Source organism: Alligator mississippiensis, chromosome 12 (assembly GCF_030867095.1).
Source record: "Alligator mississippiensis isolate rAllMis1 chromosome 12, rAllMis1, whole genome shotgun sequence".
NCBI classification, from domain to species: domain Eukaryota; kingdom Metazoa; phylum Chordata; order Crocodylia; family Alligatoridae; genus Alligator; species Alligator mississippiensis.
This window is the reverse complement of record NC_081835.1, coordinates 65,342,324-65,358,790: the sequence shown is the minus strand read 5'-3', so window position 1 is coordinate 65,358,790 and position 16,467 is coordinate 65,342,324. Positions and strand designations below refer to the sequence as shown.

At 48.2% G+C, this 16,467-nt stretch overlaps 1 protein-coding gene across 1 annotated transcript in view; it reads right to left on the bottom strand.

Moving 5' to 3' along the window:
• The window catches only part of CRB2 (crumbs cell polarity complex component 2), a 67,511-nt gene extending 52,762 nt beyond the window's left edge, over positions 1-14,749 (bottom strand). The window contains exons 1-3 of the mRNA XM_019500975.2: positions 14,551-14,749; positions 10,564-10,647; positions 707-816 (exon numbers count right to left, since the gene is read on the bottom strand). Coding sequence (XP_019356520.1) covers positions 707-746 — 40 coding nt within the window. The 5' untranslated portion in view covers positions 747-816; positions 10,564-10,647; positions 14,551-14,749. The remainder of the gene's footprint in view (positions 1-706; positions 817-10,563; positions 10,648-14,550) is intronic.
• Positions 14,750-16,467: the final 1,718 nt, after the last annotated feature.

Genomic DNA, 16,467 nt, shown 5'->3' with positions numbered 1-16,467 from the left:
CTATGAATCCCCGAGGGCAGCCGCACCTGACCAAGCCCCGCTGGGGACTTCCTGAGCAGGTGCCTCCATTCCTGCAGGGCTCAGACAGGCAGGCATTCCCAAGGCTGTCACACAACCAGTCTCCCCAGCTGGCAGGGCACAGGCACACGAAGCTCCCAAACGTGTTGCAGCAGCTGGCACTGTTTCCGCAGGGGCTGAGCAAACATTCATCACTGTCCAGTTCACTACGTTTCTCTTCAAAGCCAGCAAATGGAGCAAGGGGAAACCCCTTCAGGGGAGCATGGAGAAAACACTGCCTTTATCCTTAACACAGCACAGGAGGTGGCAGACGGGAGCAGCCCACCAGCAGGGAGCCAATAGACCCTGCTGTGCCACAGAGTGCCTTCCTGTGACGGGGAAGCTGAGGCCACCAGGCGTGAACTGCACTATAAGCAGTACTGCATAGACAGTCACTGGGGAAGCCACTGGGGAAGTCTCATTCACCTCAGGAGGACATGGTGCTGAGTCTCAGCCTGCAGCACCTTTCGAGCTTAGGTCCCCAGCCCAGCAAGTCTGGCTGTTTGATTATTCCAGGAGAACCTCATAGAAGTCCTCTTGGAGAAAGCTGCATCAAGCAGGGTACCCTTCTCTATGAGTGCTGCTTAAGTCTGTTTGCTGCTAGAAGATCATACTAAGAGGGAGATGTTCCTGAAAGACTGACTCTTACCTGTGTGACAGCTGCCGCGGTAGCCATTTATTCTCTCCATACACTGGCCATTGTGGCAGGTTCTGGCTGGCAATCATCCATGCAAACCTCATGGTGTAACCCCATGAAGCCTAGAGATGAAGAATCAGTCATTAGCAGATTGAAGCTTCTGAAGTTGCAGTCATTCAGTTCTCAAAGTATTCAGAGACCTGCTCCTCTGTGCTGCCTTTGGGTGCCAAAATGGCAAAAGTCTTCTAAGTGTAGTGCTGTGGCCTTGGGGCTGCTTGGCCTGTTTAGACTTGCCTACAGTTCCTACTAGACTAGGATGATAGGATCTTTCTGTTAAGGATCTGTCTTAGGAACCCCAATGGCCAGATCCTTCACCACTGGGGAGAGATGCGACTTGCCAAGGGTCCTGCAGCAGGTCAGTGGTAGTAGCCAGAATACCTACGGGCACTCCCAGCATCCCACCCCGTGCCAAGACCAGCAAGGCATGTTGCTTCTCTTTGTAGCCAGCTTATCACTAACTGGCAAACCCCAGAGAACTAGTCTCCAGCACCAACTTGACAGACTATACCAGCACCCAGGGAATCCAAGTCTGATGTGCCAGCTCAACAATGCCCAATACATGCAGGGATCTTCATGCAAATGGCTGTTTTTGGTGCTGAGATACAGTCTCCGGACCAAAGATGATGTTAAAAGGGAAACTCAATTTTTTGCATGGATCATTTCAAGAGAGAATAAAACATCTGCTAAAGTCCAGGGCTTTAAACAGGCACAATATTCAGCAATAACCACTTGCTGAGTGACCTCTTCATTCTCACCCACTGGCCTCCCATTTCCCCTGTCTAGGGGGAGTTTGTGGGAAAGTTTTCTTAGCTGCGCACCAAGGCAGAGGAATTCTCTGCTCAGCTGCTTCTCCACAGATCCTCTGTTGGAGCTGCCACCGGACGTGCTGAATAGAATGAGACTCTCACTTCGAACAGCAGCTTACACTGTCAGAGCACACACGAGGCACCATGATGCTTCAGTGACTCCTCACAGGATAGACCAGTGGTTCTCCACCCGCGGCCCGTGGGCCACATGCGACCCAACCAGCACACTCCTGTGGCCCAATGTTTTAAAAACCAAAACATTTTTTAAATGGATACACAGGAAATAAATTGTGTGGGTGCAGCCCACATAACATATTGAGAGCTGCAAGTGTGGCCCACTATGGCAAACAGGTTGACATGGGGTAGACAAAGACCATGGTGTCTGAAAGCATGCCACCAGGTCAAAATTAGCCTGACAGGTAACCATAACCAGTGCATGCAACTGAAATACAACCACTTTTGCCTATGCAGTGCAGTTAATGCATTTAATTTGGGATGTGTTGGTGTGGTGAAATGCAGCTCATTTAGCTCTACAAGGTGAACTCATCTTTTATACAGGAGAGCTGTGCATGGAGGCTTGGGTCCCATGCTATAAGCATGTCTTGGGAGGGGTGGCTGCCTTTGCTTAAGAAAAACAGCTGGAGAAATCAGCTGCACTGCATGAAAATCGAGCACAGACCTAGCGCAGACTCCTCAGCCATGAGCCACCTGGAAAAGCAGGGCCTGGGAAGGGGAATTAGGTTTGTGATTCGCAGCCAGAGGCATTCACAAACCGAGCTCAACCCCACATGCCACTGCTGCTCTCAGGCCATCTGCATTGTTATTCTGGGGCTTGAGGCAGGTTGGGGGGGATTTGCACTCCTTGTACAAGGTGAACCTGCTATCGGGGCCACTGGGGAAAGGATGGTAGAGCCTCCGACAGACCTGCTGGGACTGAGGGCTTGTTTAGTGTCACACTGGGCCCAAGCTAATGAAGCCCATACAGGTCAGCCATCTGCTCCCTTTATTATAATAATCAAAAAGCCTTAATCCAGCACTTCCCTCTAAGGATATTAGAAGTTAATATTTCAGCATTTTGGGTGGAAATGGTATTGGGCTTTGCCAGCACAAATGGCAGCCCATTTCTGTCCTGGTCCCCTGAGCACACAAACCCCACAAGGGTATTAACCAGCTTAGTCCAATTAAAGGACCTTAATACGAGTCTGTTAAGGCACTGATTTGTTAGGCTTGGCTACGCTTCCTGAAGAGGAGAGCAATTGGGTGGATTTATTATCCTAAACCATAAGCTCCAAGTCCTTAGTCATCCTCGCTAAAGCCCTCCCCAAACTGGTCATGGTGCGTGCCACCTCCACATCACTGTGGTCCAGCCCAGCATAATCTGCTCTTTAACATAGTATTAAAATCAGAGCCAAAGGACACAGCTGCTTTCCTGTGTAACACTCATTACAGGAGACTTAAGGCTAGCATAACAGCAACACGTCTATTCCCAGCCAGCAGGCAGGAAACCCCCCAAGCCAGAAACAGAGGCCAGGAAAATGGGACAGCTCTGGGCATTTTGAATAAGGTGAGCGGCCAGAATCCCCTTTCATGTTCCACACCTCTGAAGATCCCAGGCCGGGCTGCCCAGGCTCTCTGCACCTGGATCTTCCCCAGATGCAGAACAACACAATGTTCAGCACTGCCCATTCAGTGAATGGTACAAGCCTGCACCAGCCCTTGCTCTCTTCTTGCAGCATTACTTAGAGGCAGTCACTGTGACAGAGAAGGAAAGTGAGTCCTTCAGCGTCCCAGAAGACGACCGCCTCAGAGCTGCCACTAGAATCGGGGCATTTCTAGCCCAGTCTTGTGCACAAACCATGCCTGTCTCAGGACAGAGCACCTGCCCTGGTTACCAGCCCGAGTATTCACGATCAAACCCCAATTCTATTCTCCCCCACTCAACAATGGGGACGTGAGAGATGTCAACTTGGAGGCTGCTTTGATTAGTTTCTGATTTTTGCCCCCTGTGCCTTGAAGACTACTTTATGTGCAAGTTCAGATCAGTACCTCCTCCACTCCTCCCTGGCGTGTTCATCAGGCCCTAGTTTTCAACAGGCAAATTCAGTATAAGCTGGGAGTGACAGGAGTGCTTGCAAGCGGGGCAAATGTGCAAGTTCAGACAAAGAGTGGACTGGTTTGAACTCCCACTTAAAGCCAGTCGGAGAAGTTTTTACCTCTCTGTGGATGTCTGCTTCCAGTGGTGGCTGAGACGTGCCAAAATGCAGCAAAGAAAGCTCAGATTTGGGAAGTTTTAGTTTGGCCAGTAGCAGGAGCATCAGAAATCTCAGTCCATTCTGGAGAGATTTCCAGCCATTTTTTTCAGATTGATAGGGTTCAAATAAGTGTCAATATTGGGAAATGTTGAGGGATTCGCATGGTCAGATTTCTGACCATAGATTTGTCTTTCAGTTCGATGAGTGAATGAGCGAGACCACCTTCTTTCCCCAACATCCCTGAAGAGTGCAGAACAATCGTTTTTTCAGTGAGCTGTCAGGTGCCCACCTTGTCGTACACACAGCCAGGCCATGGGACATCATTCTGATGTCTAGAAAATTGGAAAGAAATTTAGGGGTTTGCAATCTACCTCACAAAATCAGAGGCATGGGAGTACTGCCATTGCGCACAGACTGCACTACGAGCTCTCCAAGGCCTGCAGAAGTCCTCACACCTCATGAGCCAAGCGAGTGCGCTGTGTGTGTGAGGTTGATGATTCAGAGCAACTGGTCCCAAATGACAAACTACACAAAGCTTCAGTTCCGGTAACTGTAACCAAGCCCTACTACACATGCTGGCCAAGCTAAGCCACTTAGTTTATCATCTCTGCTGATCAGATCCTCCAATGGATCAAGCCAGAGTGCCTGCTCCCTGGGCCAGACACATTCTGCAATTGGTCGCTGCCACCTGCGGTCACAGAGGCAGAGGAAACAGGTGGATTGGAGTCCTTCTGCACAGAAAGCCCATGGGGAGATGTGCTGGACAGACAGAGCTCGGACCACAGCATGGGGTGTGTTTGATTTCAGACCTAACTCAAGTGTTCAGAGTAAAAGTAGCAAGACAGTCCTGTCTGGAATAGTTGCAGCAAAAGAGCACGTTGCTGAGCGTGTCCTGGCTGGCTAAAGCTCAGGTGTGCGTGCAGCTAGTGTCTGCCACACAGGATGCTGAGAAAAGGATGGCCATCAGGCGCCATCGTGTGGCGAGAGCCTCTTATTGCTTTGGGATGCCGCAACCCTGGGACTAAAGAACATCCCCGAAAGGGACCAGGGTATTCTTGTCAGATGGGTAATCCAATAGGCAGCTTCTCAGAAAGTCTGCCTTGTCCGAGAGGCTGGGCTCAGAGCCACGTCCCGCACTGCCACCGCTCCTAAAGAAATCCCTCCCTCAGAGGCAGAAATAACCTACCTGCCCTGGAATTTGCAGCCCTCTTGGTGCTATGAGGAACCGCATCCACTAAGAAGTGACTGGTAACCCTCTGGTTTTAAACCCTCTTGGTTTAAAGGCACAGCACCGGCCCTAGCGGGGTGCCTGCTAAAGCAGCACATGGCAGCTCCCAGCCCGTGTACTCCAGACACTCAGAGATGGAGCCACTCTCCTGTTGACCTACACCTGGGGGGAGTTAGCAGAGTCAGCCCATCACTAAACAGGTGTCTCTTGAGCTATTCCTGACCCTGCAGTTTGGCTCTAAGCTCCCCTGATCCTCTTCTGCTGCTTACCTCTGCCTTGCTGCAGACAAGTCCCTGTAAAGGGACCTCTGTGGGAGACAGGAGAATAAGAATACTGATTAGCACCTAGGGGCAGCCGATGCATGCCAGGGAAAAAGGATTCCTCTCTGCAGACGTGACAGGCAGCACGAGGAGTCTGACATGTGGCCTGGGTACTTGATGGCTGGGCTTACTGGAGGAATTTGTGACTTGTCAAGACTGGTCAGGAGTGCTCAGAATTCGCCTTCCATCTCCTCCAGACTCTCTCACTGTGAGGAAGCCTCTCAGGGCCACTAGAGGATGCTGCTGGGAGGTTTTCTGGTCTACACGCCAAGCGCAGCCACTCAAGCTGGCACTGCAGGCAGTCCCAGAATTGCGCAGATGCCCGGGATGCTCAGCAGGCTTTGAGAGAGAAGTGAAGAGCTCATCATGGAGGAGACTCTCAGCTGCTGCCAAGAGTGGCCCTGCAAGCAGAGCTGAACTACAGGCTCCATGCCCAGAAGCAGAGCTGGGAAGTGGTTGTAGGGCAGTGTGCATTTCATGTGTGCAGACTACATGGGGAGGTAGGTAAGGACAACCCCAGCTTCAGATGAAGAACAACTGCATGCAGCTGAAGGAAATGAGCAGGAGCAGCTAGGCCACAGGCTGCAGGCAGAGTGCAGTCCTCAAACCCTAGCACTTGCTGCATGTAGTTGTCTGCAGCATTGCTACACAACTACCCGCCCAGTGTACGGAGCTCCTTTTCCTAATCAGAGTGTACTCCCCATGTGTACTGACAGCAAAGAGGGCTGCAGTCTTCTCTAAGCAGGGCCTCTGGCTCATGGTCCATTACTATGGCTGGGAGCAGACGGAGGGCTGAGGGAGGTCAGCACAGTCTAGTACTCCTAGGATATGGCACAGGAATAGGAGGTCAGGGCCCTTCCTTCTTTTTGGGGCCCCTCTTGCTTCTAATTCCCAGAGACACAGCTTTGATTTCTAGAGAATCAGCTCCACAGGCTGGGCACCAGGACACTGATCATTATGGCTCAAGCAGCTGGTCACATGAGACTCAGCGTCCCAGGCAGTGAACCCAAAGAGCACCTCACTGACACATGCACAGAGAGGGAAGCATGGCATGCATTAGAAACCATCTGTGGACAGAGACAGTATAGGAGCTGGTGTGCTGGAATGAGGCCATTAGAAAAGCAGCGATGGCAGCAGTAGTGTTAAAACGGGTACTCACAAGAACCCCTTCTCCAGGCAGAGCAAACTATTAAACTACTCATCTAGTGGAGAACGTTATTGAAAGAGACTGTTTCCAAGATGCACTCCACACTCGCGGTGCTCTGGGGAAATGGCAGTCTCTGGGACTTCCGAGAGACACTTCTGGAAAGGGCTCTTTGCAGAATGCATAGATAGCCTCAGCCCCTTCCAGTGCCACTGTGCGCCCAGCTTGCCTTTACCCTACAAAGCAACTGTTTGCAGTTGGCCTTTTTGTTTCATTCTCTGGATCCTCACCCCTGGGAGGAGGCTGGTTACAGCTCCACTCTAACTAGGTAATTTAGCTCCTCCACTGAGACCGATTCCAAGTGGCTTCAGAATCAGTGTAATAATTCAGCATCTTTTCTCCCATCTGCTCACTGATGCCATGGCATCTCATGCTGCGTGGGGACCCAACCCCAGTGTGAGGCTTGAATCACAACATTTGTTCCTTTCCCTACCTATTTGTTGCTCATTTAAGCCGGGCTTGTTCATACCATATCCTGCCTCATCACATCAGGAGTCTGCAATGAGTTCCCAAGCTTTTCAACATCCCACTGGAGTGTTTTTTTGTAGACAAAGTAGTTTTCACAGCTCCCTAGCTCCACCACCCTATATAGGTTAAGACACTTTCCTCTCCCACCCTGAGCCTAGAGGTTATCTGGCATCTTCCACACTCTATTGGGAAAGTGTTGCCATTTCTTCAGTGCAAATGAGTGCCCTTCTGCCTACAAGCTCTCAGACTTTCAATACATGTAAACTAGGCACAGCCAACGAAAGATGGGGAATGAGTGATTTTCACCAAGGAGACAGATAAGCACTAACATGGCTCACTTCTGTGTGTTCAAACACTGTTGGCCAATTCATTCCAGAAGCAAATGCTACCAGCTTCAAGGCCGATGCAGTAAAGTGGATGTTGTAAGCCCATTTGTCTACCAGAGAAAGCCTCATCTACAATTGTATCCTGAGGCCTTATTTTCAAAACCTTGCCAATTAATGCTGAGACCTGATGAAGGCTGGGGAATTTCCCGATTACTGTGGTATCTTGGGCACTGAGATAGCTTATGGATTTCCAATTTATGACTAATGTCTATACCAACAACTCCAACAACGGAGCTGTGGGGAGAAAGACTAGCGAGCACTTCCTAATGTTCATTTAGATTTAATGGTGCTCCTTCAAGCCCCAACTCCCATTTCCAATACACCCCTTTTCTCCAGCTGCTGGCCTTACCTTGACTACACAAGCATGGACAGCTGGGAGCTTGGCAAAGATTACTGGGTATGGACTGTCAGGTAGACAGAGACATTAAGTGTTGTTGCGATGCTTGCTGCTGGGGTCTCCATCCAAACACCACCCCTTTATCACACTGCATAAGGTGCCTAGGAGAGGGGGAGCATGTGAAGGTCAGCGGTGCTCAGACTCAAGGGCACTCAAGCTTGTTGTCGTGGTCATGAGGTAGGTGTCCATGCAAGTGTAAATGACACTGGCACTTAAATTTCACCCACAATTTTGTTGCTAATGCATGAACCCATAGATGAGCAATCTCGGCAGGGCTCACTTAAGAAAAATCACACAAGAACATGCTTCTGTCACTGAAGTCAGCAAATGCAAACAATTCAACATGCGAAGCATATAATACTGCACCCTGGGTGCAGTGACAAATAGCCGTTCACACATTGTCACTTTTCAGTGTGGAACTGCTTTCCCAAATCACTGCCTGGTACCTGGACTGCTTTGAATAAAAAGTGTAGTGCTGGCTGCCTGCATTCTCTGATCAAAACATGCCAGTGGGAGGGAAAAAAAAATCACCTTCAACAAGGCCAGTTCTTAAAAAAATAAAAAAAAAATAAAAAAAAATGAAGCATTGTTGAGTCAGTGCCTGTCAACACCAACATTTTGGTTCCAGCTCTCAGGTCCTGAATGGCTGAAGAGCAGTAGTACAGCAAGCCATGCATCAGGGATCGGGCATTCTGCAGAAATATATGATTCCTGCCTGAGATTTCATAATCCAGGTTGTGGCAGCCCTGACAAATGAATGGTACAAACAAAGAGGGGATAGAAGACGAGAAGGCAGAAGGAAGCATCAGAAAAGTGATAGTGTTGCACACTAAAGCAAAAGGGTTGGCTTGCCTGCTGCATTGTAATAAACCTTGTGGTGACAGCACAGCAAGTATTTCCAGAATCTGCATTTGGGAATGTTTCCCAGGTCTGTGCTAATGGAGAATGGATCCAGGATTAGCTGCTGGTCTCAGGACATCAAGAGCCTCCACAGAATTATTACAAGTGAGCTCAGACTCTGTCCTTTAGGTTTGGCAAGAATCTCATCAGATGCATTCCCTCTTTAAGCCCACGGCACTTGACTGCCCAGAGAAATAACCAGGGGCAGCCGCTTCAGAGCCCTCTCTGAAAAAAAGTCCTCCTCAATTGGCCCCCACTGTGCTCCTTGATCAGCTGGTGAAGATGGGGAAAGAGTGTGAGGAGGCAGGTCTTTTCAGGGATGCAGTTTCTGCCTCGGACCTAAAGGTAACTCTAGTGGCCCTGCCAACTGTCATAGGGAGCATGCTTTGAGGACTCTGCTTGCATCTTCCACAAGCTTCTCATCATATTAGCCCAGCTGTCAGGAGTTGGTATTGATCCCTGGTACAGGTGTCTGTGAGTGTTTGGCTCTGCTAACTGGCACACTCACTGATGCACAGCTGCTTGGCAGGAGTTCATCAATATACCTGAAGCAAAATCAGCTTGATGGCTTCAGAACATCAAGCTGCTACAGCATGCTGAATTAAACCCCATTTCATGCCTGACTTGGAACCATCAGGCCCTGCTATGATACATCCCGAGTCCTACCCGCAGTTCACGCCTGCGTAGCCCAAATGTGCACGAGGTCAGCACGGTTCTCTTGCTAAAGTTAAGCAGAGCCAAGCAAAGATAGGTGTGCCCCACTGGCATCTGCCTGTGAACTGCACTGCCTGCACACATGCAGAAGGGAGGGGGGTAATGTTAAGGGGTCAATCACAAAGCTACTTTTTTTTTTTTAAAGGCACTCAGTTATTTGTGGTGCAGCTGGAATCCAAGAGCAATCAGCTCCATGGCAGCAATGCCCCAGGCAATGATTATGGCTTCGGGTGTGGGAAAAAGCAGCAGCAGTAGATGAATTCTGAAGGAGAGGAGCCTGTATTCACACCCACAGTCACAGTAATATGATAAAGGAAAAAACCTGAGGAGGAGGAAGCAGCACCACTAAAAGGCATTTTACACAGTTTTCCAATTCAGGTCTAAGTGCAACTGCAGGCAAGGTCAGGGCATGTCACCAATGGCTACAAGAATAGCCATGCAGGCTTCAGCTGTTTCTTATCAGGTGTTGGGTGAAACACTAAGCAGAAGGAGTCTGCAAAGTTCCCAAGATTGTGAAAAGAATCTGAAGACCTAAAACCAGCCAGCCCATCACTGCAACCCCCAAAGACACCCTTCTAGGCATGGTCCATGGAGGAAGTGGGCTAGGTAGAGGCAAAGCAGAGCAGCATCACTGTATTCACATGATGTTGCCTCAGAGGATCTCAAACCTCTTTACTAACAGCTAATCATCACATTCATATTGGGAGCTAGACATGAGACATACAACTACCTTCCTCACCAAATGAAACACAGTCACCTCTGGGATGGAAGAGGACAGCTACCACCACATGCTGTAATACTACCCAACACTTTAGAACAGACTGTAAGAAAACATGGCATCCAACTGAAGCTAGCAGGAGAATTTAGGCAGAACACAGTCAGCTGAGGTGGAACACAGACAGGGCACCAAAGCTAATGCTGATGATTACAAAATCTGCTGTTGGATCTTTGCTTCCTCCAGGAGGTCGGGGGATAGCTCAATTAGGGCCTTTACCGAGACCTGGCACAAGGGATGGCATACAGTCTGGTGACAGAAACCCAGTCCTGTTGTTTCTAGAAATGCTGGACACAAGGCATGACCTGGCTGGAGGCAGGTACAGGGTTTCAATACAGTGCTTCCTTCACAAGACTCACCTCCAGTTCCCTTACTATCTTCAGGAAGACCTTCCTGGCTTCTGAGCCAGCGAGAGCACTGGGTACCCCTGGTACTCGATACATCTGCCCAGAAAAACAACAGCTGTTAAACAAAAGCAATTAAAACCTCCCTCAGCATCATGCCCCACCACTGCTGCCCTTGAGAGGGGTTTTGCTTAGAGAAAGATATTGGTGTGCAAAGTTTCAACATTTCCACCCTTCCTACACATGCCTCCAGAAAATCAACCAGCAAAGAACCATCTCCAGATAAAGACAACAGGGTAGATCAAGAGGCTTAAATTCTATTATTAACTCTTCTTCTAGCCCTAGGGAAGGGCACACTTTTAAGCCTGAAGATGTTACGGTATGGAAATGCAGTTAAAGCACCCAAAGAACCTGAACTCTAACTCGTAGTGGTATCAGGGAAAATGGAAAAAAAGGTTAACTACTACCTACAAAAACTGAAGTGACTTGCTCATAACTATGCCTTTGTTCAGGTGGCACTGCAAGGCAGGGTTAACGTTTCAAGAATGAGGGTAATGGGGAAGCTATCATTAATCCTAAAAGAAATCCAATTATACCCTACACACGATTTCACTGAGGTTTAACCACATGCCCCATGACACAGCACCCATCTTGAGCCAGGCTGTACCATTGCAGACATTAAAGTGTTTGCATTTCTGTTAAGTCTAAACTTAACGGAGAATGTCATGGCTTTAGCACCTTCTGTTTTTAAGATGACAGCAGTAACCCTACAACAAAGTCTACCCTACATTACAGATCGTTCTCTTCACCTTAACTTCGTCTTAACCTAGTTTTTGTTTGCAAATTAAACACACAGAATCCAGTATTCTGCGATGTATGATCAAAACACAACAGCATTTCAAGAGCATTATTTTTGGGAGCATATTTCATCCATACATGATGCACCTTTTATCAGGGCTTGAAACTGGCCAGCATCTAAACAGGCATCCCACCTAGGGACACCCTGCACAAGCCTGGCTCTCATCCCCTCCTGGGTACTATCCCAGTCCTATTGCTCTTCTTACACTTGGGCTTTGTCAAGTCTCAGAGCAGCCAGTAAAATGGGGTCACTGATGGAGATATTCCCTTTCTCAGGCCAGCCTTCCCATACCCTGCAGGTCAGGGACCTGCTAGTTTTTCTGGACAGACAGAATCAGTCATGTGGGGAGAAAAACATCCTGGCTTGTTTTGCCATTTATATTCTGGACAGTGATAGGCCTGGATCGGGCCCCTGAAGCATGGGCCACCTGGAATCTAGGCCCCATCCCTCCTACCCACTCTTGTACAAGCCAGGTTCTCTTTGCTTGTGCATTTCTTTTGATCCCATTCAAGCCCTTGGCCCTGGACGGCACAGCAGGCAGCATTTCTGAGATTTCACAGCTGTTATGCTCAGAGAGGTAAGATGCCACCCTGCCACACCACAGCCAGCCATAAATCAGAGCTGCAAGGACAGCCCTAAGAAATTTCCCTTACAGTCTAAATGGTTAGAAGGGCACCAAGGGGCAAGACATGGAGCAAACCTGACATTGCAGGGGGCATGCAGATGGAGCCCATAAAAGCAAGGTGCAAAAACTTGTAGAACTCCCCTTAGATTTGAAGGAAAAAGCCAGGACATGTATTGTCTGGTTAACCCCTCCTTGCTTCCCATATGGGTTGGCCATTCCCTCCAGGCTGGGAACACACTACATGAAGTCTCAGTACACAGGGTCTTGTTTTCCCTCCTCAAATTGGCTTGTGAAATGAGGGGGAGGAAAGAACAGGCCCTTTTAGTGCTAGATCCATGTGGAACAGAACCCAAGTGAGGAGCTGCTGCACCTGGTTTGTATTGCCCCCAGCTGCCTGTTCCACTGTAGCCCCTTGGGGAAGTTTGCTTCACTTTTGTGCACGCTGACCAGCCTGGCAGATACTGCCATACTGAGCACAGGCCCAGGAAATGAAGATTTCTAATCCAACTTCTGACATCAGCCCCACAGGGGCCCCCAGATAAATCAGATTCCCTCTCCAAAGTGAAGGCAGTCAGAGAGGGACCCCAAACTGAGTTAACACTCCACATTTCCTCTCTGCAAACACTGAAGCAAAACCCCAAATCCACCGACTTGGGGAGTTTGAACCAAGGCACAAATTCAGGGCTAGACCAGAGAAACACACATACCTCACAGGTATTCTGAGGAACAATTAACTACTGTCTGTGCAGTGCTTGGAAGCTGTAGAATGGTCATTATTATCAGACACACAGGCCTTGACTGCAGGGGAGGAGAGTCTTTTGATGCTCTGGGCTTTACTTCAGCCAGCCAACCTGAGATGCAACTGAAACTGGCTTGCCTTCACCAGGCCCTTAGCCTAGACTAAAAGAATACTCTTCCCCCCCAAGAAACACACAGCCGTCTGGGTTTGGGGAGCTATCCACAGTGCCAGTTCTCTCAAGGATGGTGCAAACTGTGACTGTGGCCTCTGTCATCTGAGCCTTTGCACCTTCATGTGACTGCACACTCGGGGCAGAATTCTGTTACCCTTTCTGTAGAGGGGGCAGCTTTTCAGCTGAGCGAGCAGCATTTTGGTATGTATATGCAAGCTGCAATTCTATCACCCCTGCACTATGGATGTGTGAACATGCATGCACAGGCTGCACTGGCTGGCTAGGTACATGGCTAATATGCACGCACTCCCGTTCTGGATGTGTACATGTGTTTAAGTCAGGAAAATGCAGCTGGCCTAAAGATGCTGAACAGCAGAGGAGTGGTTCAGGCACTTGGCTTCTAGGCTGCTTTTGCCTAAAGGGGACTTAAACCTGCATCTCTCTGACTTTCCAGCACAGAAGTCTAACCACCAAGCCACAGAGGTAAGAGTATCTTCAGTGCTCCTTTTAAAGCTGACCCCAGGCAGCTAAGTAAGGAAGATATATAAGCCAAGAAAAGAATGAGCTAGAAAGGGTATGGCTCAGTAAGATAGATGCTGCCCTGGTGAGATAAGGGCCTTAGAGTCTAGCCTAGGTGCCCCCCCACCCCCCATGGGGCAGAACCTTCCCCACTTCATTCATTTTTATCCACTGAATCATTTGAGCACTATCCCAGGAGACCAAAGAAACAGAGGTTCAAACCTGTGCTGGGCAGGGGGCCTAGAATGCAAGCCTCCCACATCCTGGGCAAGTGCCAAAACATGGAAAAAGTTCTTTGCCACCTCCTTCCTCATCTTTACTTTTTCCTCAGCTCATACTTGGGTATTCACTGACACAGTCACACACCTGCCCAGCCACTGTGTAGCCTACTGTGTACACTCAGCCTGCAAATTTAGATACCCACAGTACAGGGTAAGTGCCAAGAACAGACACACATCTAGAAAACTGGCATTTAGGCATTCAGAGGGAACTAGAATTCCCCTGAGACCTCTGCACTTTTAGCACTGCCACACTAAATCAGATCCGAGACTGTCTTTTTATTTTAAAAATTTAGACGAAGTAAAACAAAAAAGCAGGAAAAATTATTACACCCCCTAACAAAGACAACCCCAAAACACCTAACGTGCAACGTACTTTCATCAGTTTAGCTTCAGGATGAGCTGGGAAACACACCTGTAAAGTTACAATAGGGACATTCCCCAAATCTCACCTTCCAGGACCCAGGAATTCAGCAGAAACTTCACTGAATTCCTGGCTCCTTAAACTGGTTGCAGAAATAGTGTGCAAATAATTTCAGGTGGTGTTTTTTCTTTTGAGTCTGGAGTTAAACTACATACCTCTGAATGAACAATCCTACACTGTCTAGTAGCGCACCTTAGTTTCTGAAGAGCATGATGGGAGCTGAGAGAAAACTAGAACAACTGAAAATAAACCAGGATACAGTTGAGGAGAATCAGTCAACCACCTCCTGAGCTCAGTTCCCTCTCAGAGCATCTTTACACTGTAAGAAGACAACTCAAGAGGAAAAGAAAGAGCTTAATACAAATTTAGCAAGATCCAGTACTAACCTGCATGAATTAGCAATTGCTCCTATCTCAGCATGGTGCCTTTGCAAGTCCCATCCTATACAGAGTCCTGTCACCTATGTATTACCAGCTGGATCCTTCTGGAAAATATTACAGAGTTGGTGCTTACAATGCAAAAGTAGCACTGGTTTCTCTCCTAGCAAACAGGTTCCAGTAATCCCAGCTCCCAAACTACACACACCTGCTTTCTATCTCCAACTGGCTCTCACTTAAGCTATCACACAAAGGTCAGCTCCTTAAAGTGAACTCACATGCATGCAGAGGTCTATGCTATGCTACTGGGATTCTGTATAGTATATACAGTACAAATCAAATAGTGCTCTCAAAAAAAACAGCCACCCCCCTACACATCCCATGTATATTTTTTTCCTACAGCACCATATTGCCTATCCTGGCTAATTAGTACTCTGTTGTATCCTGCTCTCTACACTTTGTCCTTATGCCTCAGTCCTGCAAACAGTTTGATGCAGATTGATGGAGTTGTGTAGGCAAAGCCTTGTGGCCTTTAACAAATGTTGAAAGATGTCATAATAAAACCATTTATCAGCAGAGCAACTGAGGAACATCTAGGATCACTGAGATGTTGCTACACATATTGATAGCATAACAGCTAGATTATGTCATATCACAATATTCTAAATGTAAGTGGCAGAAAAAAGTCAATTTTATAAGCTATTATCTCCTTTCCTTTCCTTGTTTGCTTACCCACAAATGTGCCACTTCCAGTAACAGGCAAAAGGTCTACCGATCACGAATGACACTCCCCATTTCCATTGCACGTTTAACCTGTGGCTCTCCAAGCTCTTTGCAGAAGTGGATAAGCATTCTTTTCTCCAGCTTGCTAATGAAGACAGAAGCAGGTGAAGATGAGCTGATGGCACAACAGGGCAGTCCCCAGCTCCGACTCCCACAAAGTTCACCACACTGCACATCCCAGCAGGCCTTCCATCCTATGCAGCTACTCAGCTGGCACCTCCACTCACTTCACCCTCTCCTGTAGTACAGAATCCAAGCAGTGCAGTGGTCGCTAGCTACAGCTACTTCCAGTGCCTTCCTTCCCTTGCTCCGACAGGAAACAATCCCTATTATACAGAGGTATTGTCCTCGGGTCTCAGAGTCAGCAGAATCTATCAATATCAAACTCACAGGAATTTGTGCTAAACTGTCACAATCCTCATTTAGAAAACCACTGGACCCCAAAGCCCCACCCCAGCAACACACTAAGTAGCCACATGCAGAACACTGTACAAAAGGCAGTTTTTACAGGAGTTGGGTTAAGAAAGTATGTGCACACAGCAGTGTCTGTGAACTACCACCCCTCTGCTGCAGGGAACACAGGTCAGATCTGTTTCAAATTATTTGAGGTTTTAGCAGCAGTTTTGCATCAGGAGCACAGGCCTCTTCCTGGAGTGGTAAGGGTTGGACGTTCTATGCCTCAAACCCTGGCCTCAATGGTTGCGGGTACCTGCGGCCACAAAACATTACAGGGGAAGAGAGCTGGCCCCAAGAAATCCCCAGGCCTCATTACTGTCTCATCCTTCAGTTTCTCATGTTCTGTAGGAAAAGAAGGAATTAAAAAGCAATTAGCAAAATATAATTGCAAATGAAATTAAAAAGAGGGAAATGAATGTGATCTAGTGTTAAACAAGTTTGAATGAGCTGAACATTTCTTGGGCCATGGAGATAAAAGTTGCAGGGAAATTATTTTTCTCCCTCAGAATTGACCATCATGGGATGAAAGCCAGCCCCCTTTGATACTAAAGATACAAGCTGCTGCCACTTGAGCCAGAGCAACACTCATCCATCCGCTGCTGGGAGAGGAATTAGAGCTCAGAAACCTCCACTGAATTGGCCACGAGAGCAATAGTTAATAGCTGACACCACCATCTGAAATTTCAC